The sequence below is a fragment of the Paroedura picta genome, chromosome 3, assembly GCF_049243985.1.
Source record: "Paroedura picta isolate Pp20150507F chromosome 3, Ppicta_v3.0, whole genome shotgun sequence".
In the NCBI taxonomy this organism is placed as follows: domain Eukaryota; kingdom Metazoa; phylum Chordata; class Lepidosauria; order Squamata; family Gekkonidae; genus Paroedura; species Paroedura picta.
This window is the reverse complement of record NC_135371.1, coordinates 134955818-134983199: the sequence shown is the minus strand read 5'-3', so window position 1 is coordinate 134983199 and position 27382 is coordinate 134955818. Positions and strand designations below refer to the sequence as shown.

General features: G+C 43.3%; 1 protein-coding gene across 5 annotated transcripts in view; it reads left to right on the top strand.

Moving 5' to 3' along the window:
* Positions 1–27382, top strand: part of ASPSCR1 (ASPSCR1 tether for SLC2A4, UBX domain containing) — a 121918-nt gene that overhangs the window by 18822 nt on the left and 75714 nt on the right. For 4 of the 5 annotated variants that reach the window (XR_013229447.1, XM_077328041.1, XM_077328040.1 and 1 more), the window contains exon 4: positions 12074–12174. Coding sequence is in view for 4 of the 5 variants with exons in the window: in XM_077328041.1 (XP_077184156.1) it covers positions 12074–12174 (101 nt within the window). In the remaining variant the exon portion in view is untranslated. Of the gene's footprint in view, positions 1–12073; positions 12175–20139; positions 21891–27382 lie in introns of those variants that run through there. The other variant, XM_077328042.1, reaches the window with a different exon arrangement.

The following is a 27382-nucleotide window of genomic DNA, read 5'->3' as shown; positions in this document are numbered from 1 at the left end:
CTCAAAGAATCTTAGTACTTGCCCTCTAGAAAGAGGTTTTAGCCTTCCTTATTATGATAAAAAGTGTTAATACGTAGACTTCTGGTGACTCAGAATCAAAAACCAGGATACAAATAAAAAATGAAATAAGATACGAGTTCTCTATGTGCAAGACTTCTTGTTTATTATTTTTTAATTTTATGGGAGACAGGGAGTCAGTTGACCAATCATTCATGTTTTCTTACAGGCTTCCTGGTTGATGTTGTTAGCGAGTAGATTGTCCTGGAATCCAGGACTTAGGGGGAGGAAAAATATGACTTTGTTCTTCATAACAGAATTTTTCCTTACTGAAACAGCTACAAGCATTAGTATCTCCAAACTTCCATTAGAATAATAATAATAATTAAAAATGCCCATGTCCCTCTATAATCATACTGCTATTCCATGCTTATTGAAAGATGCATTATTTAATCTCATAAATTTAAATGGGGGAGTTGATTTTGTGGTATATCAAAGTATTTTAAGAGCTAGTAGCAAGAAAAGGAGTATAGCCTAAGAAGGAAAATAGATTAGTTATCAGAACAGATTCTGCTCAGAACTTGGCTCTTGAGAGCTGATTCCAAAGAGGGCTTTTGAAATTCTTTTTCCCCCCTTTCCTCTTATGTTGGACTAGCTTAGGGTCAGACATGGCCTTCCTATTTAATTAATTGATGGCTTCCTTTGTTTTGGATTTTTACTATAAGTAAAATAGTCAGCACCCATTATGATTACAAAAACAGTAAAACAGGCTAGAGATTTCCACATACTTTGGACTCCCAAGTACAAAACATGTTGCTTTAGGATGCTTAGGGCTGATCCTGTGTTGAGCAGGGGGTTGGACTAGATGGCCTTTATGGCCCCTTCCAACTCTATGATTCTATGTCTTCCGTTCTCTACTGCAGGGGTAGTCAACCTGTGGTCCTCCAGATGTCCATGGACTACAATTCCCATGAGCCCCTGAAAGCGTTTGCTGGCAAGAGCTCATGGGAATTGTAGTTCATGAACATCTGGAGGACCACAGGTTGACTACCCCTGCTCTACTGAGCCAATTTTTGTTTACATTTTTGTCCTTTTAATTAATGTACAAGCTATTTTTCAACATAGAGCCTCTTGTGGCGCAGAGTGGTAAGACAGCTGTCATGCAGTCTGAAAGCTCTGCCCATGAGGCTGGGAGTTCAATCCCAGCAGCCGGCTCAAGGTTGACTCAGCCTTCCATCCTTCTGAGGTCGGTAAAACGAGTACCCAGCTTGCTGGGGGGGTAAACGGTAATGACTGGGGAAGGCAAACCACCCTGTATTGCAGTGATCCCCAACCCGGTACCGGTCCGTGGATCAGTCGGTACCGGGCCGCAGCTCTAAGAAGTTAGGTGCTTCAGCCTACCAATGTCAACCCAACTTTGCAGAAGTCCAGGTCACAAAGTTCCCCTTCTCCATTCCTGCTCTGACTTGGACTCCCTCATCTCACGTCCAGGAGCGCCTTATTCCCAGGGCAGCCAACACAACTCCGTGGCAACAAGGTCCCTGCCCGTTGCCTTCAGCGACCACGGTGAAAAGAAACAGAGGCCAGCTTGCTTCCCCATCCTTCTTGTCCGTTTGCCCAATCAGAGGAGCGATAGCAACTGCCAGCTAAGCCCACCCCTCCAGCGCCCTCCAATGACAGGTCCTCTAGTAGACTATCCACCTCCCCCCCCCCCCCCAGGCCTCAGTAAAATTGTCAAGCATTGACCGGTCTCCAGTGATAAAAAGGTTGGGGACCACTGCCATATTGAGTCTGCCATGAAAACGCTAGAGAGCGTCATCCCAAGGGTCAGACATGACTTGGTGCTTGCATAGGGGATACCTTGACCTTTCACCTATTTTTCAACACACTTCACAGGTGCAGAGTATGCTGAAAAACAGGACTCTAAAGGAAAACAATTCCAAACATGATAGATTAGGACTAATATACTTTCGGAGGTACACAATGATGAGAGCAGTTTAGGGATGGTTAAAGGTGACATTTCCATTTTTTGGTGCAGTTTGAAGTGTTGGTTCTGACCTAAATGGCTTGGGACCTGAAGGCCAGTCTCTTCCCATACTATCTAGCTGCTGATTAAGATCTGCCTCCTCAGCTCTGTTCACTGCGGCTGCCTTCAGTGGTGAGGGGGGTGGTGACTAGAGATGGCATTTCCTGTGGTGGCCCCTCATCTTTGGAATGCCCTCCTCTTTGAGGCTAGCTTGGCGCCTACTTTATTTTCTTTTAGGCACCAGGTCAAAACATATCTTTATTCTCAGGCATTTAATTAGGGGTTTTACCTTATCAACTTTTAAATGAGCTGCTTATGTTTTTATTTTGCTTGTTTTTTTTCAATTGTACGTTGCCTTGAGGAGGACTCGGAATAAATAAGAAAAAATTGCAGGAGGGAAATGTCCACTCATGCCATTGAGAACCTATGTAGAGGGAGGAAGATTTCCAAATTGTTTACCAGTGATTCCTCATTAGCCTTGAGTTTATAGTTAGTATTTTACTAGTGAAACTTCTTGTTGAAGAAATAATTGATTTCTGCAGAAACTGCTCAGTTTCTCACAGCCGAAACCATGAGTACTGTTTTATTTTAACAACTTAATAAATGTGACATGGTATAGGATTTCTTAGCCATTTATTGCAATATCCAGAGACACTGGAAATTTTACACCAGATGGTTATTGTAGATTTAATCTTGTACATGCATTTACCATGAGAAGAGGTCCATGGCCTGCTTTATACATTTTCATCAGTCCCATAACATAAAGATTCATAGCATTGCAAGGGGCCATACAGGCCATCTAGTCCAACCCCCCCCTGCTCAATGCAAGATCAGCCTAAAGCATCCAGGATTAGTACGTGTACTACCATTGAAAAAGCAATTGCTGATCTGGATTTATACATTCACTTCTGAATCTGTGTTTTTGAAATAATAATATATTGACCACTGATGAAGGACTTATAGGCCAAAATGCATATGGTTTTGTGGACATTGGATATATTCATCAATTGTTTATAATCTGTGTTGCATGTGAAATTACTATATGTAAGCTAATTTTTGATGTTTTAAGTAGTCTGATATTCATGATGTTTTTAATCTTTTTCATTGTGTATACCAGTGGTCCCCAACCCACGGGCCGCAGCCCAGTGCCGGGCCGTGAAGGCCTTGGTGCCGGGCCGTGGCTCCTTCTTCCCTCCCCCCCCCGAAGCGAGAAGCTCACCAGGCCGCGAGCAAATCGGCCGCCAAAGCGGCCAATTAGCTCGCGGCCCGGCAAGCTTCTTGTTTCGGGAGGGGAGGGAAGAGAAGCTTGCCTTTAGAGAAGAGAAGCTGCTTTAGCGGCCGATTTGCTGGCAGCCCGGAGGGGCCGGGAGGGGGAGCCGCGGCAGCCGGCATGGCGGCGGCACAAACGTGCATTTGCGGACTGCCGCGCACGCGTGTTTGCGCCCCTGCCGGGCGCAAATACGCGTGCGCGGCAGTCCGCGCATGCGCGTTTAGGCTGGGGCTGCTGCGCGTGCGCGGACCCCCGGGCCGCCCTCTCCCCCCACTCCGCCGCAGCAGTTCGCAGCGGCCAAAAGCTTGCGGACCGCTGGTGTATACCATATAATAAGTATGTGTACTGAAAATATTTTATTTAAGGTAGTTTCAACGATATTAATAGGATTTCATGGCTCATAGCCTAGACTCTGTTGGATGAAGCTTTGAACTCACAGTGTATGTGCAACAAGAAACATTCTTAGTTCTTGTGTGTGAATCTGTATTTATAAAGAAAATAGACTCGCATAGCTATAAGAATGTTTGACTGGAAGTGAGGGAATGCTATTAAAAATGAGGCTAGATGGTTCAGAAATCAGGACGTTACATTGCTTTGTAGAGCAACATTAAAGTAACAGTAAAAAGGATCCAGTTAGTAGACTGCCAGCCCACTATCATATAACTTTTCATGTAAGTTGGGAACCTGTGACCTTTGCCCATAAGTAATTTAATCTATATGTCTATAGCAGCCTTTTCCAACTTTTTTACCATTACGAAACCCCTGAAACATTTTAAAGGCTTCGAGAAACTGCAGAAGTGGCACAATCATGTGGAATATGGTTGAGGAGCATAGCTGTGTGCATGCCCACCCGGGGCCCACCCATCATTGGCCGTGGGGGCGGGGACCGACATGACCATATATAGTCATATCACTCAATACATGTTTAACACATTTTAAAAATATGCTAAACATTAATTAACTTCCACCCATCTAGGAAACACTTGTAGGTCAGTCAAGAAACCCCAAGGTTTCACAAAATCCTGGTGTATAGTTTGGTCTATTTTCTATGGAAACACAGTTGTGTAAGATGAGCTGTCAGTTCAGCTGGCAAAATAGCCTTCTGATTTCAAAACATTTCTTCATATGTGGAAAAATCTACAATGAATTCACTCAAATTTTACTGTTCAACACTAAAATCCTTGTTTGTGTGTGTTTTAAAGTGTTGTAGTTTTCCATGGCATGGGGGAAAGCAATTGTTATATCATTAAGAATATTAGATACTAGAACAATGATACACATTCTGTGACTCAGGAGTCACATCTAGCTCTTCAATATGCCACCCCTGGCTCTTCTGAGTACTGGTCCCCAATGTTTCAGAAAATCAGGCAGGACCATTGCCCTCTAGGGCTTGTGGTTGGTAAGTGGTTCCACCTTGAAGTAGTTGCCAACTAGAGATTTCTAAAATTATACATGGCATGGAAAGAGTGGATAAGGAGAAGCTTTTCTTAAGATATTAGAACCCAGCCTTATCTGTTGAAACAGCAGATTTCTTCATACAGTGAACAGTTGCTTTGTGTAACTCGCTGTCATAGAATGTGTTCATGGCTATCAAAATATAGGGGACAGCACTTCAGCAGCTAGTCTCCTTTATCCAGGGTCACGGATAGAGGGTAGCTATTGGAGAGAGAGAGTCACACTGCTGTTAACGCCAGTGTGGAGTACTGCAATCTTATTCAATCTCTCGCCAATCTTATTCAACATCTTAATGCACCCTCTTGCCCAGCTGGTCAGAAAGTTCAGGTGTCATCAATATGCAGATGACACCAAATTCTTCCTTCTGATGGAGGGCCACCCGGCCTGGGTGGAGTGCAATTGTCTGTTGTTCATTCCTCCAGGAATCTAAATGTGATCTTCAACACTTCCCTTTTATGGGGGCAGTCACAAGAGTAGCACAGCAAGTGGAACTAAGATGGAAGATCCCAGTGCAGTCTCCTGCGCTGTAGTAAGGCAGATCCTAGTTTAGGGGTTTATGGGGGGGGTACATGAACTTCCCTCATTACCTCGCTAGCAGCCTGCAAAAGCGTCAGGGTCTCTTGTTCAAATTAGCAGGCCTGTTTGATAGGTATCTACAGATCTTCACACCAGCAAGATTCTCCATGTGCAGGGTCCAGACTCCGCCCACTTAATCCTCTTATTTCTTCTTTGACTTTTCTGCAATTAACTCTTCTCTGCATCAAAACTGATTTGTATTGGTAATTGCCTGCTCACAACTTTGACAAGCATCAAGTCAGTCTCCCCCAGCTTTTTGACAAGCACTGTGTTGAAGTTCCCCTGATCTCCCCCCCCCCCTCAGTAAAGTGCAGCTCAGTGCCACTGCACTGCAACTGTGCTCTAAAGGTCATTTAGAATGGTTGGGGGAGAGAGAAGAGGGATTTGAACTGCCTGTGAGTTATTTACATTATTATTGGAGATTTCCTTCTGTAGTATGACTCTCGCAAGGCTTGAGTAATGAGATCTAAAGAGGAACCGAAGAGCATAGACGCCATGAGGGATTAGAAGCCCTGACTAAACCATAGAGCCAAACTTCCAGGAGAGAGAGATTTGCTGCAGTAATGGCTGTGGATTTAAAGCTACAAGAATTTACTGGCATGTACTGAGCCTGCTTCCTTCTGTCTCAAGAATTATTAGGTGGGTCCAAAATAGATTTAAAAAAAGGGGCTAATTTTAAGGATAAACTGTGGATTGCTTGAAGAGCTACTGAAGAAGCTGAAATTGTAGATGTAAAGAAGGAAGTGGTGGATACCAAGAAACTGGTATCAACCAGAATTGATGATCTCAGGACAATTAGAAGACATCCAGGCCAAGGTACAGTAATCATAACGGGACATTAATGAGCTAGGGATTGGTGAGACTAAGCTGAAGATAAACTAGAGTTTTTAGATGTCCGAGGAGATCGCGGAACCTGAGAGTGAAAGGTATTTCAGAGGATTTTGGAAAAGTTAACTTACTTCAAGACTTTAAAGAACCAGTTCAAAAATTTTTGCTGGAAAAGTAAATCCAAATTGAAAAGGGCTATAGGATTTATTCTAAGCCAGCAGTGTGTAGGAAACAACCAAAAGACATGTTTATAAGGTTTGACAACAAATCAGTAGGAGATCTAGTACTGGAGAATAACTAATCGTCACCATTTAAAGTTCAATGTAAAGGTAAAGTTCAAGATGAGTGACTTACAGGATGTTCCAGGAGGTATTATTTGCAAAAGAGCTGAATTTCACTTTTTAAGACAGAAGCTTATACAAAAAGAGATCAAATATTTTTGGAAGGTTACTTTTGTTTAGAAAGTTTTGCTACCTGAAAACTCTCACGAACTCCAAGCAAAGAAGAATAAAAACTGCAGAAATAGCCTCTAGATCAGCCTCAGCCCCCTGATCAACCAAAACCAGGCCCATCTACCTCGGGCTAAAGACTGAAGGTGAAAAAGGTGGAATTATGGAGAGATTCAAAATTATTTGAGTAAATGTGACTGGTCTAAATGTACCAACAAAAAGAATTTTTAAAAATCAGATAAAAAAGGATAGTGGATTTTGTTTGTTTACAGGAAACATACATCAAACAAAAGCATGAAAATATCTTGAGTGCAAAGAAACTTGAGTCTGCAGCTTCTGCAAAAGTCAAGCAACAAGGGTGGTGGTGGTCTACATCCTAAACTCTAATCTTAATGCAGAAGTTCTGGACCAAGATGTGGAAGGTCACTTTATTATTATCAAACTATCTTTATAATATAGGAAAAACTAGACCCTAGTGAACATATACGCACCAAACAATGGAAAAATAATTGTTTTTTTGAAGAACTGTCTTGGTTATATGTGGATTTAATAAATGTTGAAGTTATTATAATTGATTTTAACATAGTCCCATGTGCATCGATGGATAAATCAGAGAAGATAAATGTGCTGAGATGACAAAATCTGTGTTGCAAAACTTCAAACAATCAGCTTTAGTAGATGTCTGAAGACAATTGAATCCAAATAAATGTAAATATACTTTTTTCTCAGAGCAACACAATTCGTATTCATCGATTGATCAGTGTTGGCTTTCTGAAAGTTTCCTACCTTTGCTGGTGAGTGCAGAAATACTACATATGCAGACCACAATCCTCTTGAAGTTGAGCTGAGATATGGTAGAGCAGTTAAAGAATCAGACCAAGCAACTTTGGAGACAAGTTAAGTATCTAAAATTAAAAAGGGACTTTTTGAATACTGAGAAGAAAAAAATTGATTTTCTGAAACTATTTTTTTTAATAGCTCATAAACCAGGGAAATGGTTGGCTTACAGAAAATAAATTAATAAAAAATCTATTTCTAAGATGAAAATAGGGAACATCAAATATTGAACTGACAAGGAGATTCAGAGATGTTTTCTGGATTTTTTTTTAAAGTTGTATTGATCAAAAGGTAAAGAAATTATCTCTCCATTTGACTAAAATGGAAAAAAATTGAAAAAGATTTACCTCATAATTTTCTCATTCTTCCAATGATACATTATGGTTAACATTTTGCCTCAACTTATCATGCACTTTTTAATTTGTTCACCTTCAGTCTCAAATTTTAGTAATAACGTATATATTTGACGCTGCAAATGGGATTTTCCTCGTGTAACTATAGTTTCAAAGTGGCTTTCCCACATTTTTAGCTCAGATTTCAATTTTGAGGTTTATTCATTTATTTATATTTGGATCTATATACCGTCGTTCCCAATTGGGCTCACAGCGGTTTACAGACAATAAAATAATTATTTACAGATATCCAAACTAGTCAATCAGTTTGTTGTCTCATTTTATTTGATTCCAGCTTTTAATATGCCAGTTACTAAAAATTAGATCTTTATATCTTAAACAATCAATTTTCTTCCGTTGGGATTTGTTCAAATAGGTTTCTACTGTAGATTTCAGAGCTGATACACCAGGGCATATTCTCTCTTTATATTTCATCTATCTGTCTGTCTGTCTATCTTATTGCATTTGTATACCACCCTTCCCTAAGGCTCAGGGCAGTCTGCATAGAAGATAACAGGAACAATACATCAGACTTGGAGATTGTAACAAATGAAGGTGACAGTAATAATAACAATAATAACAGAGGAGATGATATTTTGACAAGGTAAACAGTCTAACAGACCCATGGTTGGTTAGATTGCATGGATTCAAAGAGGGTGGTTTGGGGCCCAGTAAATGTGGTTTAGTTTCGGTCAACCTCAACCAAATGCCTGGTGGAGGAGCTCTCTTTTGCAGGCCCTGCAGAATTTTTTTAGTTCTGTTAGTGCCCTGATCTCCTCTGGGAGCTCGTTTCACCTAGGAGCCAAGCCAGAGAAGGCTCTGGTCTTCGTTGAGGTCAAGCAGACTTCCTTGGTGACAGGGATCACTAGTCAGTTGGAGGTGGCAGAGCACAGAGTTATTTGAGGGGCATAGGCTAAGAGGCGGTCCTTCAGGTACACTGGGCCCAGGCCACGTATGGCCCTGAAGGTAATTACCAAAACCTTAAGTTGCTGTGAGTTGCTGTGAGTTGCTGTGAAGACCCTGGCTACTGCATTCTGGACCAGTTGCAGTTCCTGGATCAAAGTTAAGGTTAGGCCTGTGTAGAGTGAGTTGCAGAAGTCCACCTTGGAGGTGGCCATCATGTGGATCACTGTGGCTTGGTGTTCTGGGCCCAAGTAGGATGCTAGTAGTTTGGCTTGGCAAAGGTGGTAGAAGGCCAGCTGTGCTACTCTTGTGACCATGGAGAGAGAAGTATCCAGGATCACATCCAGTTTCCTGGTGGAGTGGACCACTGATAGCTGCACACCGTCCAGGTTGGGCAAATGTGCTTAGAATCATAGAATCATAGAGTTGGAAGGGGCCATACAGGCCATCTAGTCCAACCCCCTACTCAACGCAGGATTAGCCCTAAGCATCCTAAAGCATCCAAGAAAAGTGTGTATCCAACCACTGGAAGACTTCCAGTGAGGGTGCTCACCACCTCCTTAGGCAGCCTATTCCACTGCTGAACTACTCTGACTGTGAAAAACTTTTTCCTAATATCTAGCCTATATCGTTGTACTTGAAGTTTAAACCCATTACTGCGTGTCCTCTCCTCTGCAGCCAGCAGAAACAGCATCCTGCCCTCCTCCAAGTGACAACCTTTCAAATACTTAAAGAGGGCTATCATGTCCCCTCTCAACCTCCTTTTCTCCAGGCTGAACATTCCCAAGTACCTCAACCTATCTTCATAGGGCTTGGTCCCTTGGCCCCAGATCATCTTCGTCGCTCTCCTCTGTACCCTTTCAATTTTATCGATGTCCTTCTTGAAGTGAGGCCTCCAGAACTGCACACAGTACTCCAGGTGTGGTCTGACCAGCGCCATATACAATGGGACTATGACATCTTGTGATTTTGATGTGATGCCTCTGTTGATACAGCCCAAAATGGCATTTGCCTTTTTTACCGCTGCATCCCACTGCCTGCTCATGTTTAGTTTACAATCCACAAGTACCCCAAGGTCTCGTTCACACACAGTGCTACCTAGAAGCGTATCCCCCATCCAGTAGGCATGCTTTTCATTTTTCTGACACAGAAGCAGAACTTTACACTTATCTTTATTAAATTGCATCTTGTTCTCATTTGCCCATTTTTCCATTGTGTTCAGATCTCGTTGAACTCTGTCTCTATCTTCCGGAGTATTTGCCAGTCCTCCCAATTTGGTGTCATCTGCAAACTTGATGAGTAGTCCCTCCACCCCCTCATCTAGATCATTAATAAATATGTTAAAAAGTACCGGGCCGAGCACCGAACCCTGAGGTACCCCGCTACTCACCTCTCTCCAGTCTGATGAAACACCATTGACAAAAACTCTTTGAGTGCGGTTCTCTAACCAATTCCCTATCCACCTAACGATCTGAAAATCCAGATTGCAGTCCTTCAACTTATCCATCAGAACATCATGGGGAACCTTGTCAAAAGCTTTACTAAAATCCAAGTAAATGACATCAACCAAATTTCCCCGATCCAGCAAACCTGTTACTTGGTCAAAAAAGGAAACTAGGTTGGTCTGGCAGGACCTGTTGGAGACAAATCCATGCTGACTTCCTTGGATCACCAAATTGTCCTCCAGATGTTTGCAGATCGCTCCCTTTAATATCTGCTCCATTATCTTCCCCACAACAGAGGTCAGACTCACTGGTCTGTAGTTTCCCGGGTCATCCTTCCTCCCCTTTTTGAAGATCGGAATAATGCTTTGAAGATCGGAATAATGCTTCCTTGCTTGAACCTTTCCTGCCGAGCCATAGGTCCTCCATCTTTGAAGGATTGAGACATTTTCCCATCTATGCCAGGTTTATCTGGCCCCAGAACACATAGCCACAATGATCCATGTGATGGTTACCTCCAGTCTAAATTATTGTAACTCGCTCTATATGGGCTTTCCCTTATCCCTGACCTGGAAACTACAGCTGGTACAGAATGCATTGCCCAGGTCCTTATGAAATTCGTATGGAGAGTCATTCTCCAGCCACTGCCAGTTGAATTCCGGATGAGATTTAAGGTGCTATAAGGCCTTATGTGGTCTGGGACCTGTGTATCTGAACAGATGTCTCTCTGTTATGCCCTATGTACGCCCTGCAAAGGGCATTCTGCTCACTGAATTCTAACCTGGTGGTCCGGGTTAGAAGTGAGTTTGGCCCTGGCACCAGGCTGGTGGAATGAACTGGGCCCATACAGAAGTACCAGGGCCCATACAAAAGTCCCAAAGTTCTGAAGGGTCTGCAAAACAGCACTCTTCCATCAGGCATTCGGTTGAGTCTAACGTCGCACTGTTACCATCTCAACAGCCCCCCCCCCCCCGTCTAGTCCCTTACCAGAATCATTGCCCAGGCCACTTTCCCTCCATTAAACTCAGGCCAATAATGGGTCTACCAACCACTGAGATTCAGACCCGTGAGAGTATAGGTCGGCACGTATAATCAGTATATTTTTATAGTGATTAATTTTATGACCTCTAAAAGAGTTCTGAGCTTATTAAGCCAGGAGGATTCTATGATGGACTCAAATAGAAGCTAGCCTTGACTTGTACAATAGAAATTTCAGATCTGAAACAAGGTTAAAACAAGAAGCCATAAACCAGCAAGACAGATTAGGTATGGGGCATTTTGAATGGAGTAGCCTTCTACATGTATTGTTGGTTTGGAAATCTGTGTTCTTAACTTGGGGAACAAGCCTGAGCAGCCTTATTTTCAAGGAAGTCCCGTATTATTCATTGAGGCTTACCCCCAAGAAAGGATCCTTAGGACTGCAGTCTTAGTCTCAAATTTGCCTTTTTATGTCAAATAATCAAGCTCTTGTATTTTCATTACCTGGGTACTATGGACAGCTTTATTGTCCCTGATGTGAAGCTCCCTTCCACTCTGACTTACTACATGTAGAGAACTTTGATTTTAAATGGGAGTTTAATAAAAGGATCTGTCACCTGTGTGCTGAAGTGGTACAGTCCATTGTGTGTTCCTTGTTGAACATGTAGCTCTGTGTTATAGTTCTGTTACTAGTGAAGCAGTGGAATATTAACATGATCTTTATTTGTCAATTGTTCATTTTTGGATCACTAGTTGCAAATTCTAAATGATATAAATATCTGCCAATCTAAAGCAATAGTAATAATCTGGGACTGCTGGCCAGATGTGACATTAAGCAACTCACAAATTATCATCATTCTGCCAATAATTATATGGGATACCCTTATTTCTTTTTTAATTTCTTGGGTCCTTCCTCTTAGGTACGGATTGCCTTGCAGCTGGATGATGGTTCAAGACTCCAGGATACTTTTTGTTCCAGCCAGACCTTGCAGGAGATTCTTAGTCATTTTGCACAGACCAGGTGAGTTCAAAGAGGAAATAATTTGAATTTTTTAAAAAAGGAAGTAGGTAATTAAAATGCTAGAGAATGAATAGAAGCTGTGCCTCAACTTCAGTAAGAGCTGATCTATTTATTTTGTGATAAAATAACCCTCAGATGGTGTTTAACCTTACTGTTTTACTCCATAACTGAGTTGAACAGATTTGTAATAATTTAATAGTCAGTGATCTGGCTAGAACCGAGACTGGCCATCTTGCCAGCTCTGTATGTTCTTAAGAAAGTTGCCTCATTCATGAACAAACTGCTCGTTTCTTTTAGAGAAATTGATCGTATCACTGTGTTACAAAAACAAAACAGGGAAAAACCCTTAGTGCTGCAGCAGACTAAACAGATGGCAGCCAACCATGAGTATTTTTTTGACTTGCACAGCTGCCATCCTCATTTGGAGATATAGTACTGGTATGGGGTACACAGTGAGAAACAAGAATCCCCCTTTCCTGCCTGTTAAGCAGTACTGAAATAAAGTAAAGTTATACCCCTTCTGATCAAATGATGTATTGCATGTAGAGCCATAAAACTGGAAGGGGCAATACAGGCCATCTAGTCCAAACCCCGGCTCAGTGTAGGATTAGCTTAAAGCTTAAAGTATCTGTCCAGCTGCTGTTTAAAGACCGCCAGGTAGGAGGAGCACACCACTTCCTTGGGTAGCCTATTCTATTGCTGAACTACTCTATGAATAACCCCCCCCCCCCCCCGCAATATCTGGCTGGTACCATTGTATACATAGTTAAAGCCATTATTGCGGGTCTTATCATCTGCTGCTGACAGGAACTGCTTCCTGCCCCAAGTGACAAGTTTTCAAATACTTAACAGAGAGCAATCATGTTCCCTCTCAACCTCCTCTTCTCCAGGATGAATATTCCCAAGTCTCTCATTCTTTCTTCATAGGGCTTGGTCTCCAAGCCTCAGATCATCCTCATTGCTCTCCTCAGCAGCCTCTCAATTTTATATAAATGTGTGGATTGGTATTTTAGGAGCCCTTTGTATTACAATTCACTTCAGAACAGTGGAAGTAATAGTATGTCAGAAGACACTGACAAAATCCTTTCCTTAGCTATAAGCTGCCTTCCTACCATATTGGGTTTAATATGCAAACATGACCAAATGTATATCTTAAACTCCATGTGGGAGAAGGAAGTTTAGAGCCTCAGGGGAGGGTGGTATTTAAATATAATAAATAAATAAATAAATCTATAAACCACTCCTGTGGAGCGATAGGAGTAAAAGGGTAAGGGCGGTATAAAAACTCAATTCATTGACTGCTTGGCCCGGCCTTGCCTAGGCGGGCTGGGGAGTCACCGCACAGAAGAAGGAGCCCTTCTGACATGGTGAGTCCTCCAACCAGCTTCCCTCGCCTCAGGAAAAGGAGCAGGGACACCGTGTCGAAGACACGGTGTCCCTGCTCCTTTCCCGCCCTGGCTGCATTAACGCTGTGGGGGGGGGCTGGTAGCTGGAGGCCTTCTTCCGGGCCCAAGAACAGCCTCTTCCTGGGGCTGGGAGAGGGCCTCGAGTCGCGGCCGGCTGGGTGGGGAGGCCTGGGGGGAAAGCCCTTCCACGGCGGCCCAGAGCGTGATGGCTGTCTCTCAGAGCTGGGGGGGCGGGAGCACTGCGTTAGCCCCGCCCACCAACTGAGCTGCCCGGCAAACTCCTTCGGCCCCTGGCTGGGGGGGCGGGTGGGAGCACTGACTCCTTCCTTCCTGACTTCCTCTTTTTCTCTCCCTTTCTCTCCCTCACACTTGCTCGCTTTTGCCCTTCCTCTCTTTCTGCTTTTCTTCCTTTCAGCCTCCCTGCACCCAGACTCACAGCCACCTACACTTCTGTACCCCCATATCTTCCCCCCCTCACGACTCGACCCCCTTGCGACTCGACCCCCCCCACCCTTCCACCCCTGCTGATGATTAAAATTTATTTCCTGCCACTCCTAAGACCGGCTTGTGGCAGGTTACAATTGTCCATGCTAAAAACCCCTATAGAATCCCATTAAAACAGTCCAAGGACACAAAAAACATACAACAATAAACCCAAAAACATGGCAGTTGTCCTCCATTTCCCATCCCCCAATAAAACATCTAAGGGAGTGGGAAGAGGGGGCCATAGTTAACAGATGGTCCTAACGTTGCCTAGCACCTGGGGAGCCCCAACCAGATCTTCCTTGCCAACCTGGCCTCAACCATATACCTGGTGGAAGAGTTCCATTTTGCAGGCCTTGCAGACTGCCGATAGCACCCACAATGCCCACAGCTCTACTGTGGGAGCTCATTCCACCAGGCAGGGGCCAGGACCAGAAAGGCCCTGGCCCTGGTTCAGGCACACCTCTCTGGGGTTGTGAATGTCCAATAAGTTTGTGCCTGCAGAGTGTAAGGTTCTGCGGGGTGGTGGTGGTGGTAGCATATACCAATAGGCGGTCCCTCAGATATGTGGGTCCCAGACCATAAGGTCCTTAAAGATCAAAACCAAAACCTTGAACTGGATGCGGGCAACAACTGGCAACCAATGCAGCTGCCTCTGCACAGGCTGGATATGGGCCCTCCAAGATGTTCCTGTGAGGACCCTAGCAGCCACATTTTGTACCAGCTGCAGTTTCCGGATCAAGGACAAAGGCAGGCCCGTGTAGAGCGAGTGATTGGAGCAGTTTAACTTGTGCCTTCTTTTCACTTACCATGCTTTTTGCCGGGTCCTATATTTTACTGTAGAACAGCTTATTCTATTCCTTAAGGAAAATATGGGCAAACCTCGGCAGGACTCTGCACATCCCTCCTACAGTGGGTGAACATTTTGTTTCCTTTTGATGATTGTGGGTTCTTTGGTGACTGTGGGTCATTTTCTGCGCCAGAGTACACATAATCCAGGAGTATTTTGCATGCAGTCCCTTACATGCTGGTGGGATGTTGTTATTGGAAAAAAAGACTTGCAGAAAATTTGATTAGGACATAGTGTTGGTTGACTGGTCTTTTTCAAACCTTTGATCATATGTTGTTCAAAGGGGAAGATCTGCCGGGTTGCTGTCTTTTGCCTTGCACTACCTTGAAAGCAGCCTGTCTTTAATATGTGATGTCTATGGATTAACAAGCTTCCGTGATGGTTTGCCTCCCTCTTGCTGCAGTCCATATTTAATGCTTCCTTCTGTCTGAAGTGGATTCAAGAACAATGGTTGCTCTTTAAAAACAAATGTCAAGCTAATCATTTGTGCTCCAAAAACAATTTTGTTACTTAACTTTGTTTCTTTTGGAGCTCAGAAGGCTAAACTTCATACACTAGAGACGTTTGCTATTGCAGGTTGTTTAATTCTCTCTGTCCTTGTTAGTAGGATTTGTCTGACGATCGAGAAGGGGCTGTGTCAGTTTAGTGCAGTTTTCGTCATTCAGATTTTTTGAATCTAGCTCTGGGTTCTCTCTATGATCAAACAGGACTGTTTTGGCTCCTGTTCTGTTGAAGAGTCATTTTCCATAGTCCATGTGTGGTGTTGGATTGTGTAATTGGCGGCTATTTTTTTTAGGCTCAGAAATCATTCCAATAACCGTCCAAAGGAGTTATTGACTTCCTGTCATACTAGGTCTTCCAAAGCTGAGATGACAGACTCATTTGGAAAGGGTGGGTGGGCTAATTTGGACAGTTGTATGAATAACAACAAGCAGATGAACATTCGATCTCTGCCAACCAGTAAATATGCAGTTCTATGTTTTTCTTCCTTTCACACATTGCAGAGATTAATCTCACAAGTAACACTGCATTTGTCAGACTATATGATGGTATGCCTTGGGTAAAGAGCTCCAGTTTCAAACATAAAAGTTCTGTTATCTCCTTGTCTATGTACTAGTCCATGTATTGTGGCACACACAGCAAGCCTGTGCAGAGCCGAAGTGTTACCCTGCACACTGAAAACTTCCCTCACCAGTACAGATTGTTTCTGTATAAATTTAGTAATTCACTAATTCTCACATTCCATGTTTAAAATAACAGCTGTACCAAAGTGGTATTTATTTGCATATACCCAAACTCTCTGTAGAAACACTGTGTGAGAGAGATGTCATATCCTTCTTTATCGAAGATCCCTCACATATCATCTGGTCATGCCTTGGCTTTCCTGGAAAAGAGCATTTCTCTCCATATTCCCGGTATCCTCAACCAGATTGGTGGGCTGGAGTGAGGTGGGACAAGGGGTTGAAATTGACTCCAGCTGAGCTGCATTTGGAAAAGGAAGAAGGTGTGATTTTATTTTCATATCCTTCCCCACTTCATCCCTCCTCCATCCCTGGATGCAACCTTGGGAATAATTCCTCTGGAGGTTGGATAGGGCTACGGGTATAGAGAGGAACACAGAATGCTCTGCACTCATATGTGAAGTTGTAGGATACGCAACATTGCTTTATTTCTGTTTAATTTCATTTTGAAACTATAACTGACTCCAGAATAAAACCCAAGAACATTCACACCTTTCACAAAGATGCAGTATCTAATGTTTAAAGTAGTTAATTATTATAATTTAATATGTTAATACCACAGAAGAACAAATTTGTCTTTTAACCAGCAGCAGCAGGAAATCTGTTCATGATTAATTGTATTAGCAAACTATACAGAGCTTGAACAGAATTTGACAATATTTGATCCTTCTTTTGGTCTTTTTTCAACTGGTCAGCTATCTAACCCTAACAGGCACCAGCTTATTTGAAGAACTTTGAATATGTGAAAACCTGCTTCAGAAGGTGGAGCTGGATAATTTTTGGATCCCTGCTGGGTTTACATTCTATCTAACATTGATTTTGGGGTCCCCATGAGGAAATTTCACAATGTTTTTTCCTGAACAGGCATCAGATATGCTTTGTCGGATTGAATGCTTTAGTTTACTATATTTTTTGCTAGTGTAGTGTTTCTTTTAAAATCTGGTCTGATTGGCTTCTGATCACAAGCAGTAGGCACAGATTTGCTCTGTTCATGCAACTGGCATTGCCTGTTGAACATATGAAGCTACTTTTTACTGAGTCAGAACCTTTGTCCGTCTATCTCAATATTGTCTTCTCTGACTGGCAGCAGCTCCCTGGGGTCTCAGGCAGAGGTCTTTCTCAGCAACAGCTACCTGAGATCCTTTAATTGGAGATGACAGAAATTAAAACTGAGATCTTTGGCATTCAAGTAAGTACTCTGCTACTAAAGGATTGGCTCCTCGCTGTTGCTATCTTTCACAGCTTTCTTCTGAAATGCTACTTAAATATATATCCCCCTAATTCTATAATTGTGTCTTTTCTGCAAAGTGAATCTTCACGCCTGTTTTGGATATTTATTTTAAGGCCTGTTGTTTTTCCATTCCCCTAGCATAGTCAGGAAGTTTTTCTTCAAACTGAACCCCCTGCCCTTTCAGTTGTGGTCCTTTAATTAGAGGAAAGACTTTTTAAATACGTGTTTTTTGTTTTCTTTTACTTATGACTAATGTTGCCTTCAAAGAGCCTCTTGTGGCGCAGAGTGGTAAGGCAGCAACATGCTGTCTGAAACTCTGACCATGAGGCTGGGAGTTCGATCCCAGCAGCCAGCTCAAGGTTGACTCAGCCTTCCATCCTTCCGAGGTAGGTAAAATGAGTACTCAGCTTGCTGGGGGGTAAATGTTAATGACTGGGGAAGGCACTGGCAAACCACCCCATATTGAGTCTGCCATGAAAACGCTAGAGGGCGTCACCCCAAGGGTCAGACATGACCCAGTGCTTGCACAGGGGATACCTTTACCTTTACCTTTAATGTTGCCTTCAGTAAATCTTTGGTGTTATTAGAGCTTTAAGAGATTACACTGGCTGTTCAGTGGTATGGCTGGGCCTGGGTCTCTACTGCTGCCCTTAACAGTCCTAACAATATGGCCTTAAAAAAACAAATGGGAATTAACTTAAAAATAAATACATGGCCCACCCAAAGAATCATAGAATAATAGAGTTGGAAGGGACCTCCAAGGTCATATAGTTCAACTCCCTGCAGAATGTAGGAAATTCACAACTACCTACCTACCCACAGTGACCCCAGTTCCATGCCGAGATGATGCCCCCTCCCAAAAACCCTGGAATTCCTGGCTAATCCGGCCTGGAGGAAATTTTGGGGTGAGTTAAAGGGCAAAAGTCAAGGGTTCTTGTCCTGTGACTCTTTGTCTAGGGATCACTCTAACTACTTTATCCAGATGATAAGAATCCATTTGTTTGTTTATTGAGTTTGTATACCTCCGATCCCAATTGGGCTCACAGCGGTTCACATAATAAAAAAAATAAAAACATAATAAAAACCCATAATCAACCCTGGTCATATCATTAACAGTAAAACCGCTACCACCTCAGCCAGCCGGGCCAAATCCTTGCTGTTTTACTGATGAGAGTGGGAAATAAATCAATGGAAGAGCACAATGGATATAGAGGGATCCCATATTGAATACGGGGCATGCCCTGGCTTCAACCGTATGCCTGGTGGAAGAGCACTGTCTTACAGGCCCTGCAGAATGTTGACAACTCCGGCAAGACCCTTGGCTCTTCTGGGAGCTCATTCTACCACATCAAGCCTTTGCAAGGAGTTTGCCATGTTTGTTTTCCTCCCTGAAGACAAGCTGGACTACACCTGTCATAAGTGTAAATTGGTAGGGCTTTTAGAGGAAAAGTTTAGGGGCCCGGAGGAGAAGATTAAAATACTGCATGAAATCAAGAAAGGAGAGGATTTCATTGATAGGAGCAACGCAAACCTGCATATGGAGAACATTCCAAAGGAGAATGGGGGTATTTGACTTCCCTACGGAGCGTCTCTTCACTACTGTAACATGAGCCCGAAGGCATCAAATGAGATGGTACTCTGAACCATTGGAGTTCAAGAACAGATTTTAAGCCTTTACAGAAGAGATGGAAGGAGAGAAGAAGAACCTAAACAAATTAAAAGATGGAGTGAAGAGGGCATAGGGACAGGAGGAAATGGCATTTAAAGAAAAAGGATAGTGTTGGTCACCAACGCATTCAATTCCTGGAACTGATGGTGCAGGAAGTGCTCTGGAGGAGAAAACCTCATGGATTTTGGGTGGAGAAAAGAAATTTCAGAGTCAGAGTAATTCAGCAGTGGAATCTACTACCTAAAGAGGTGGTGATCTCCCCCTCAGTAGCGATCTTCAAGCAGCAGCTAGACAGATACTTAACGTATAGGTTGATCCTGCATTGAACAGGGGGTTGGCCTTATGTCCCCTTTCAACTCTGTGATTCTATGAAATTTGCCTCCCGACACTAAAGTGCTGATCAGCATTTCCCTGGGTATGCAAGAAAGGGACACGAGCCAAGCACCAACACAACTACCGTATTTGCCGGCGTATAAGACGGCTTTTTTCCTCTAAAAAACATGCCTCCAAATGGGGGGGCCGTCTTATACGCCGGGTGCACTTCAGTCTGGGCGAGTGGCGGCGGCGAGCAACAGCGGCGGTAGCTCCCCCCCCACTGGGCGAGCGGCGGTGAGCGGCGGCGGTGGTAGCTCCCTCCCCACTGGGCGAGCGGCGGCGAGCGGCGGCGGTAGCTCCCCCCCACTGGGCGAGCAGTGGCAGCAAGCAGCGACGGCGGTAGCTCCCCTCCCACTGGGCGAGCGGCAGCGGCGGTAGCTCCCTCCCCACTGGGCGAGCGGCGGCGGCAAGCAGCAGCGGCGGTAGCTCCCCCCCCACTGGGCGAGCGGCGGCGGCGGTAGCTCCCCCCCACTGGGCGAGCAGCGGCGGCAAGCAGCGACGGCGGTAGCTCCCCTCCCACTGGGCGAGCGGCGGCGGCGGTAGCTCCCTCCCCACTGGGCGAGCGGCGGCGGCAAGCAGCAGCGGCGGTAGCTCCCCCCCCACTGGGCGAGCGGCGGCGGCGGCGGCGGTAGCTCCCCCCCCACTGGGCTCACGGCTTTGAGAAGAAATGTTGGGGGGTCGCCTTATACGCCCAGTCGCCTTATACGCCGACAAATACGGTACTTCTGCTCACCCACTTACAATCTGCCTTTTTTCACCGAATTTCTGTCAGATGGTTATCTAGCCTCTGCTTAAAACTTCCAAAGAAGGAGAAGCCACCACCTCCCAAGAAAGCCTATTCCACTGAGGAACCGCTCTAATTCTCAGGAACTTCTTCTGGATGGTTCGGGCGTGGCTTCGACCCTCTGGGGCAACAGAAAACAACTATGCTCCAACCTCTATGTGACAGCCCTTCAAGTAATTGAAGATGGCTACCATCTTCATCACATCTTAGTGTCTTCTCTTCAGTCTAAATAGACCAAGCTCCCTCAGTCTTTCCTCGTGCATTATGGTCTCAAACTCTTCACTGTTTTCATTGCCCTCTTCTGGATCCACTCCAGTAATGAGGCCTAATCAGACCAGAGTAAAGTGGTACCTTGCGTGATCTGAACACTATGCTTCTTTTGATACAGCCCAAGATCTCATTTGCCTTTTTATCCACTGAGTCACACTGCCGACTCATGTTCAGTGTATGGTCTACTAAGACCCCTTGATCCTTTTTGCACATACTACTGCCAGGACAGGTCTCCCCCATCCTATAATGATACATTTGATTTTTCCTACCTAAATGCAAAACTTTACATTTATCACTATTGAAATTCATTTTAGCTCAGTTGTCCAGCCTGTCAGGATCATCCTGTATCCTGATCCTTTCTTCTGCTGCATTTGCTATCCCTCCTAGTTTAGTATCATCTGCAAATTTAATAAACATCCCCTCTATTCCTTCATCCAAATAATGTATAAATATGTTGAAAAACACCGGACCCAGGACATATAACAAATAATTAACAAACACCCTTTGGGTGCAATCTACCTAACAATATTCGATCCACTTAATAATAATAGGATCCATACCACATTTTACTAAATTGTCAACAAAAATATCAAGTGGAACCTTATTAAAGGCTTTACTGAAATTGAGATAAATTATATCCACAGCTGTGCTGCCCTGTTGGGCTACACCTACTTGACCAGGCTGTTGTGCTGAGACAGGGAAAAGCAAGCCAGAAGCCAGAGTCCAGTCCATAATGTCAGGGTCCAGGAAGACAGTTCACACAGTAAGCGGGATAGGGAGTGGAGTTGAGCTGAGCCAGAGTTGAGAGCCAGTAATCACAGCCATCTGCTCTAGCTTCTCAAGGACTGACTGTTTGATAATTTGTTTTAAATTTTGCTAGCTAGAAATGTCAATCTGATGGGTCGGTAATTATCCAGGCCCTCATTTTCCCCCTTCTTGATGATGGGGACAACATTTGCCTACCTTCAATTTTCTGGCACTTCATTTATTGTCCAGGAATTGTCAAAAATAGTGGACAGAGGTTCAAAAATTACATCTGCAAGTTTTTTTCATACCTTTGCCCAGAAGACTTGGTTTCATTTAAAAGAACTAGCTGTTTATGGACTAGCCCAGCAGTGATCCTAGGATGCAACTCCAATCCATCATAACGTGATATGATTTTCCCACACTGATTATTATTTTCCTCACAAGAGAAGACTGTAGATAGGTAGGAATATAGGAGGGATCATAGCTTAGTGACTGAACACATATCTTGATCTCTGGCGAGAGGTATGAAATAGATCTCCTGAGTTGCTGGCAGGCATTATCTTGCTGGATGACGGATGATGGATCAGTCCACATCAGTATACTGTGGCTTCATATGCTGACCTGGGGGAAACTATCAGCTGCTAAGGTAAATGGATCCAGGTAAGTGATTCTCTCTCCAATTTTCTTTGTTAAAATAATTTTTTCCTGTGCAGACAGTTGGTTTGATTTGGTTTAGGTATAACAGTGTTTAGTTAAACAGTTCTTTTGAAGATGAGAAGCACAATAGAAGTGTTAATTATTGCTAACTTCAGACTATGAAACACAGCTGGGATATCCTACCCTCTGGGATCGGGAAGCAGCCATTTGGATAACTTTTCATTAAATTCTAGGAACACTAAAAAGCCATATGTAATCTGACAGATGAGCATTCTGAACTGATGGATCTTCTAGCTATATTTTCTTGTTGTGTAAAGTTCATGTTTGCCTATATTTTGTAACCGATATGTTTTAGTGGCTACTTTAGTATTGGTCCTGGTAGTCACTAGTCACTTTTGTAGTTGCTGGCTCTTTTTCATCATTCTTTGGCAGTCTCCTTTGAACAAATACTTGTATTATGCAGTTTTTCTCAGAACACAAGGGGGATATGGTAAACCCACTGGAATTTCCCCCCGGGTCTCTAGTGTCCATTCCTGCTAATTGGGTCTGAAGAAGGTCTGGAAGCTATTGTTAGCTGTTCCTCCTCCTCCTCAGCATGCTCTAGTCCTTGCACAATATGTTTACAGGCCCTGTCAGATCCCTACATGAGGCAATCTAATCTGCCTGCTGTTCTCCTTCTGAAGAACAGCACATCAAAGAAATGGCAGCCTGTTTGATGTGTCTGCTTGCCTCAGAGAATGCACGTAATGGATTAACAGCAGCTGGAGGAGGGGCCTGCTGGTTTCCAACCATTGCACACAATTGCATCTCTCTGGGATCTTTGTTTGTGTCATCTTTGTAGAGGCTTGATCTGGAAGATGTAGTCTTGGGTAATGAAGCCTAGGTTATCTAGCTGTAGAGCTCTGGACATTTTCTTCTTTCTTTTAGCCTAGCTATCACAGCATGTTCTGTCTATGTCTATCATATTTTATCCTGTGCTTGTGTTAAAAATGATCAAGTTGATTTGCATAGCCCTCCCTCCCATACTTCCATTTTGATCCTCCCATCACTGGGAGGTTGTCAAGACCTGCCAGAGTGTAAATCAGGTTGATCCGGGTATCATTAATCCAAGGTCACCCAGTAAGCTTATAGCTGAGTGGGGATCTGAACCTCCTACTCATGGGTTGGATCCAGACAAATATTTCCATGGGTACAAGTATTTCTATCTGCCTCCCCCTTCTGGAGATGCCCGTTTGAAATGCAGTTCCAATTTGAGAAGGACTTTGAGAAGCAGAATTCAGAAGCCATTTAGGGCTACTGTGGAAGAGGGCAGGCAAGAAGTTGGGTAGTAGCCCCTGTACCTGCAGAAACATCTAGTCTGGATCCAAGCATTGTCAGTTTTAATACATATTCATGACATTTGCAAAGAACTATCAGTCAGTGCTACTGTGTGGCTCTTGTTGCTTTTTGTGGGAGCTACCATTATGTCTTGGGACTTCTTCAATTAATGGAGAATCTCTGTGCTATGAAAGCTAGCAGTGTAGGAGTGAACTCACAGGAATGGAGATGGGTAATGGTAACATAACTTGAAAGGCAAAAAGCCTTAGGCAAAGGAACATCAAACCACAAAAGAGAATACTTGAAGGGGAAAAAATAAGAGTATATTAGAAAGCTACATAGTGACTTGCTGTTCAGAAAAGAAATAAAAGGTGATAGGTTAGTCTATTAGTTCTTTCCAGAATATCTCTTGGCTAATAGTGGAACAATCAGTGCTTGCATGCAGCTCAAAGTGTTCTACTAGAAGCAGTTTGCACCTCTTCTGGGCTCATGGGTATTTTCTTTTAAAGCTTATTAATTTGTATTTGGGCTGCCTTTGAGACTGTTATCATTTTCCAAATGTGTTGTTCAGGGATTTGGCAGCTTACAATTCTTCAGGAGCATGGCTTCACTAATATACAAATGAAAGACATGCTATAAAATTAAAATATTTCTGAAGTATCCCTCATCCCTAAAATGGGTGTGCCATTTTTTCTTTGACCAAAATCTTGCTGATCAGATAGGAATTTTTAAAAAGTGGATGGTTACAGACCAATAATTCTGACATAGGACTTCATTAGTTCTCTTCTTTATCAATATTTCATGATGAAGGAAATGAAAGAATAATACCCGAAGGGTTGGGTGCCAATTTGAAGAGAAAACTCCATGAATAATGGCAACTCTTGTATATAAAAATCAAATTATTGGGCTATTAATAAGAGTTTTCAAAGGAGTATCTTATCTGCTCTAAGTTTTTCATTTCTTTTTGATATTTTGCCTGCTAGAAAAATAAATTTCCAAGATTAGAATCTATTGTTTACCACATGACTAAGATGGATTTACAAAGATGTGCTGTTATTTGATTGGTAGGCAAAAATATCTGAAGATCACCCTCCCAGGCTCGAATTGTGGGTAATGGTCCCTTTCTTTCAGCTGTGTTAACCATTCATTTTGTGATATTGGTGATTTAACGTGGAAAGTCTTTGGCTCTTTAACTGATGCATTTTGTTTTTTCTGTTTTGACCAAGCACTGTTATGATTGAGATCTTCTAACCTAAACTTAGATGCAGCTGCTTTTGTTTAAGAGCCTTGTTCTATCTTCCTTAGACCTGGCTCAGTGCTGAGTTTGGAATAAAGTCTTTCACAGGGTTAAAATCTTGCATTCTTTCCCCTATAGTTTTGTTAGTTTTCTTCATAGCATTAACCTTTACCCCAAAGATAGCTCCTGTGCACCTGGAATGTTGACCTCTCCTTCCTTTTATTCACTGTCTTTCTCCTGTCTTCAATTCACTCCTGTAGAAAGATGGAGCATAGGGGGACCTATTTCTTTCTTCCACCAATATTCTTGTTCTTCACTTTTCACTCCCCCTGTGTTTTTCAAGGAAAATAAGCCAGAGTGATTATGCCTTTAGCTCTTCTTTGCAAATACTTAGGAAATTAATGTGGGGAGAACTTGCATGTGCAGAGGTGGCCCGAGCCAGTTATTAATGTTTGAATGCAGATCCATCATTCTTCAGCGTAGCAAAGTACATTCTTCTCTTTTCTTGAAAATATACTGGCAACTGAGATGCTGGAAATTTTTCTATTAACCATTTTCCCTTGCAATGCAGCAGGTATATGGAGCATAATTCTGTGATAACAACAGTACACAAGTTAGGATGCAGACCTAGTAGACAAAAGAGAACTTGAAAAATTGAAGAAGAAAATTATTTGACAGCGTGATAGGGATACTAAGGGGAGGTTAGTCACACAGTTTCATATTCTCTGTAAACCGCCCTGAACCATAAAGGAGGGCGGGATATATATGTGATAAATAAATAAATATATCTCAACCACCACCGCCTTGATTTTTGTGTGCCTGCACATGTACGTCTGCACACATCGCCCACACACATGCACGGGCTGCCTCTGCTGCCGCCACCACAGGCAGAGTCGCAGCAGTAAGAAGGTTGAGAAGTGCTACCCTGGAGAGTAAGTCTTACCCGACAGCTTGTGTGAGAATATAATTTCCTAATTAGAAATAGTAGCCTTTTATCTATGTTCAAATGGGCTAACTTATACCACAAGAGATCCCTGGGGATAGAGTCAAATGCTTCCTTAAGCTCTAAAAACAGCAATAAACAGCTTAACCCTATTTCCCTCCTGTATTTGTTAACTGGATGGGTTAAAATAATGCAGTGATCCAAAGTGGACCCTGGCACAGAATCCAATTTGTTCAGAACCTAAGATCTTATTCTTAGAGATCTACTTGGTGAGTTTGTTTAGTAGCTGTTTGGCATAATAGTTTCCCCATAACAGAGATAAGGCTAATCAGTCTAGTTTTCAGGTTAGGTAGGATGTCCCTTTTAAAAGACTGGGACTATGAGTGCATTCATCCATGCTTTTGACATAATGCTGGATTTATTGCTTACAGTAAATAAGGCAGAAAAAGAAGGAGCCCACGAATCAGGGTGGGACTTCAACAATTCAGGAGGTACTGCATCAGGGCCCGAGGCCTTCCCAGACTTTAGCTGCCTAATTAATGTTTCTTCAGGAGATACAGGAGTGCCTTCAGGGGCATCTGTTATAGATGGTTCTATAGTCCCAGTTATATTTATCCCCTCTTAATAGAAAATATATTAAAATATTTATACCATATTTGAAAGGGGACTGTAATTGTTAATAAAGGTTTCCTGCGAAAAGTATCTGAAACTAATGCCCAGAGCCTCCCAGTGTTGTTAGCAGCAGTGGCCTAAATCAGTTGCTCCCATTGTTTTTCATCAAAATTCTGGATTTTTGCTCTTATTGCATTTTTAAGCCGGTTCTTTACTTGCAAAAATCAACAGGTAAAGATAATGCCATTGAGCAATGAAACTGATGGCAGATAGCTCATAGTCTGGATTTTAAATTCTGACATTCCCTATCAAATCAGTTATTGACACAAAAATCTCTCACAGATATAAATTCCATAAGTTCCTATGTTTGCTGTTCAGTATTCTAGTTGGTGCTGGTGTTGAATAAAGAGCTGTTGGATTTGAAGAAATTGCATCTGTGAGTTGCCAAACCCATAGACATAATATTGGCAACAAGGATGGAATCACTGTGCTAGGTGGCCTGCCTTGGCAAGCGACTGGTTCTGCCCATCAGTGGAAAACCTACCCTGGTGCCCTGCCTGTCTAGGAGAGACTGTCCGGCCAAGCACTCAACTTACTCTGCTTTCCAGGGAGAGTTTCGGCGGTGCCTTTTGGACACTGGGACTGCCACTATCCTGCCTTCTGAGGGACATCATGGAACCTGGCAAGAAGCACAGCACTCTGCTGAGCATCTGCAGCTGTGCAACCTTTGAGCTCACCTGAGATCTTTTGGCTCCCTCCATGTTCCAGGAAACTGTGTACAACACCATCGTCAACATACTCCAGCAGCACTTTGAGCTCCAACTGGTCGAGATTGTAAGGAGACACTCCTCAGAAAGGACCAACAGGAAGGTGAATCAGTCACAGCTTTGTTCAAGGCCCTCCATCTGGTAGCTCACCATTGTAACTTCAACAATCTTGAAAGCATGTTCTGCGCTCACTTTGTCTGCAGCCTTCGTGATGAATGCACACAGTGACGCCTTTTCTCCTCATGGTTGCTCACCCTCCAACAAACATTGCAGAAATAGCCACCCAAAATACAAAAAAGGGATGCCAATCCATAATGAGGACATCCAGAGTGAAGATGATGAATTGGATGAGGAGGTTGAGAAGCTCCAAATGTCCTATTGCCACATACAGAATAAACAGCCTCTCAGCCTCTGTGCCAGATGTGATGGGGATCACGGAAACATGCCGTTTCCAGGATACTCAGGGCTTGTTCTATGGGAAACGGGAACATCACCTGAGTCTGCTGATCCCAGAACCAGCCCTGGAGCCAAACAATGCCTCCCTTCTCTTCCAATGGACAGCAATAACAACAAAAAAACCCCAAAGACAACAGCTACAAATAGGGCAGCATGACATCCA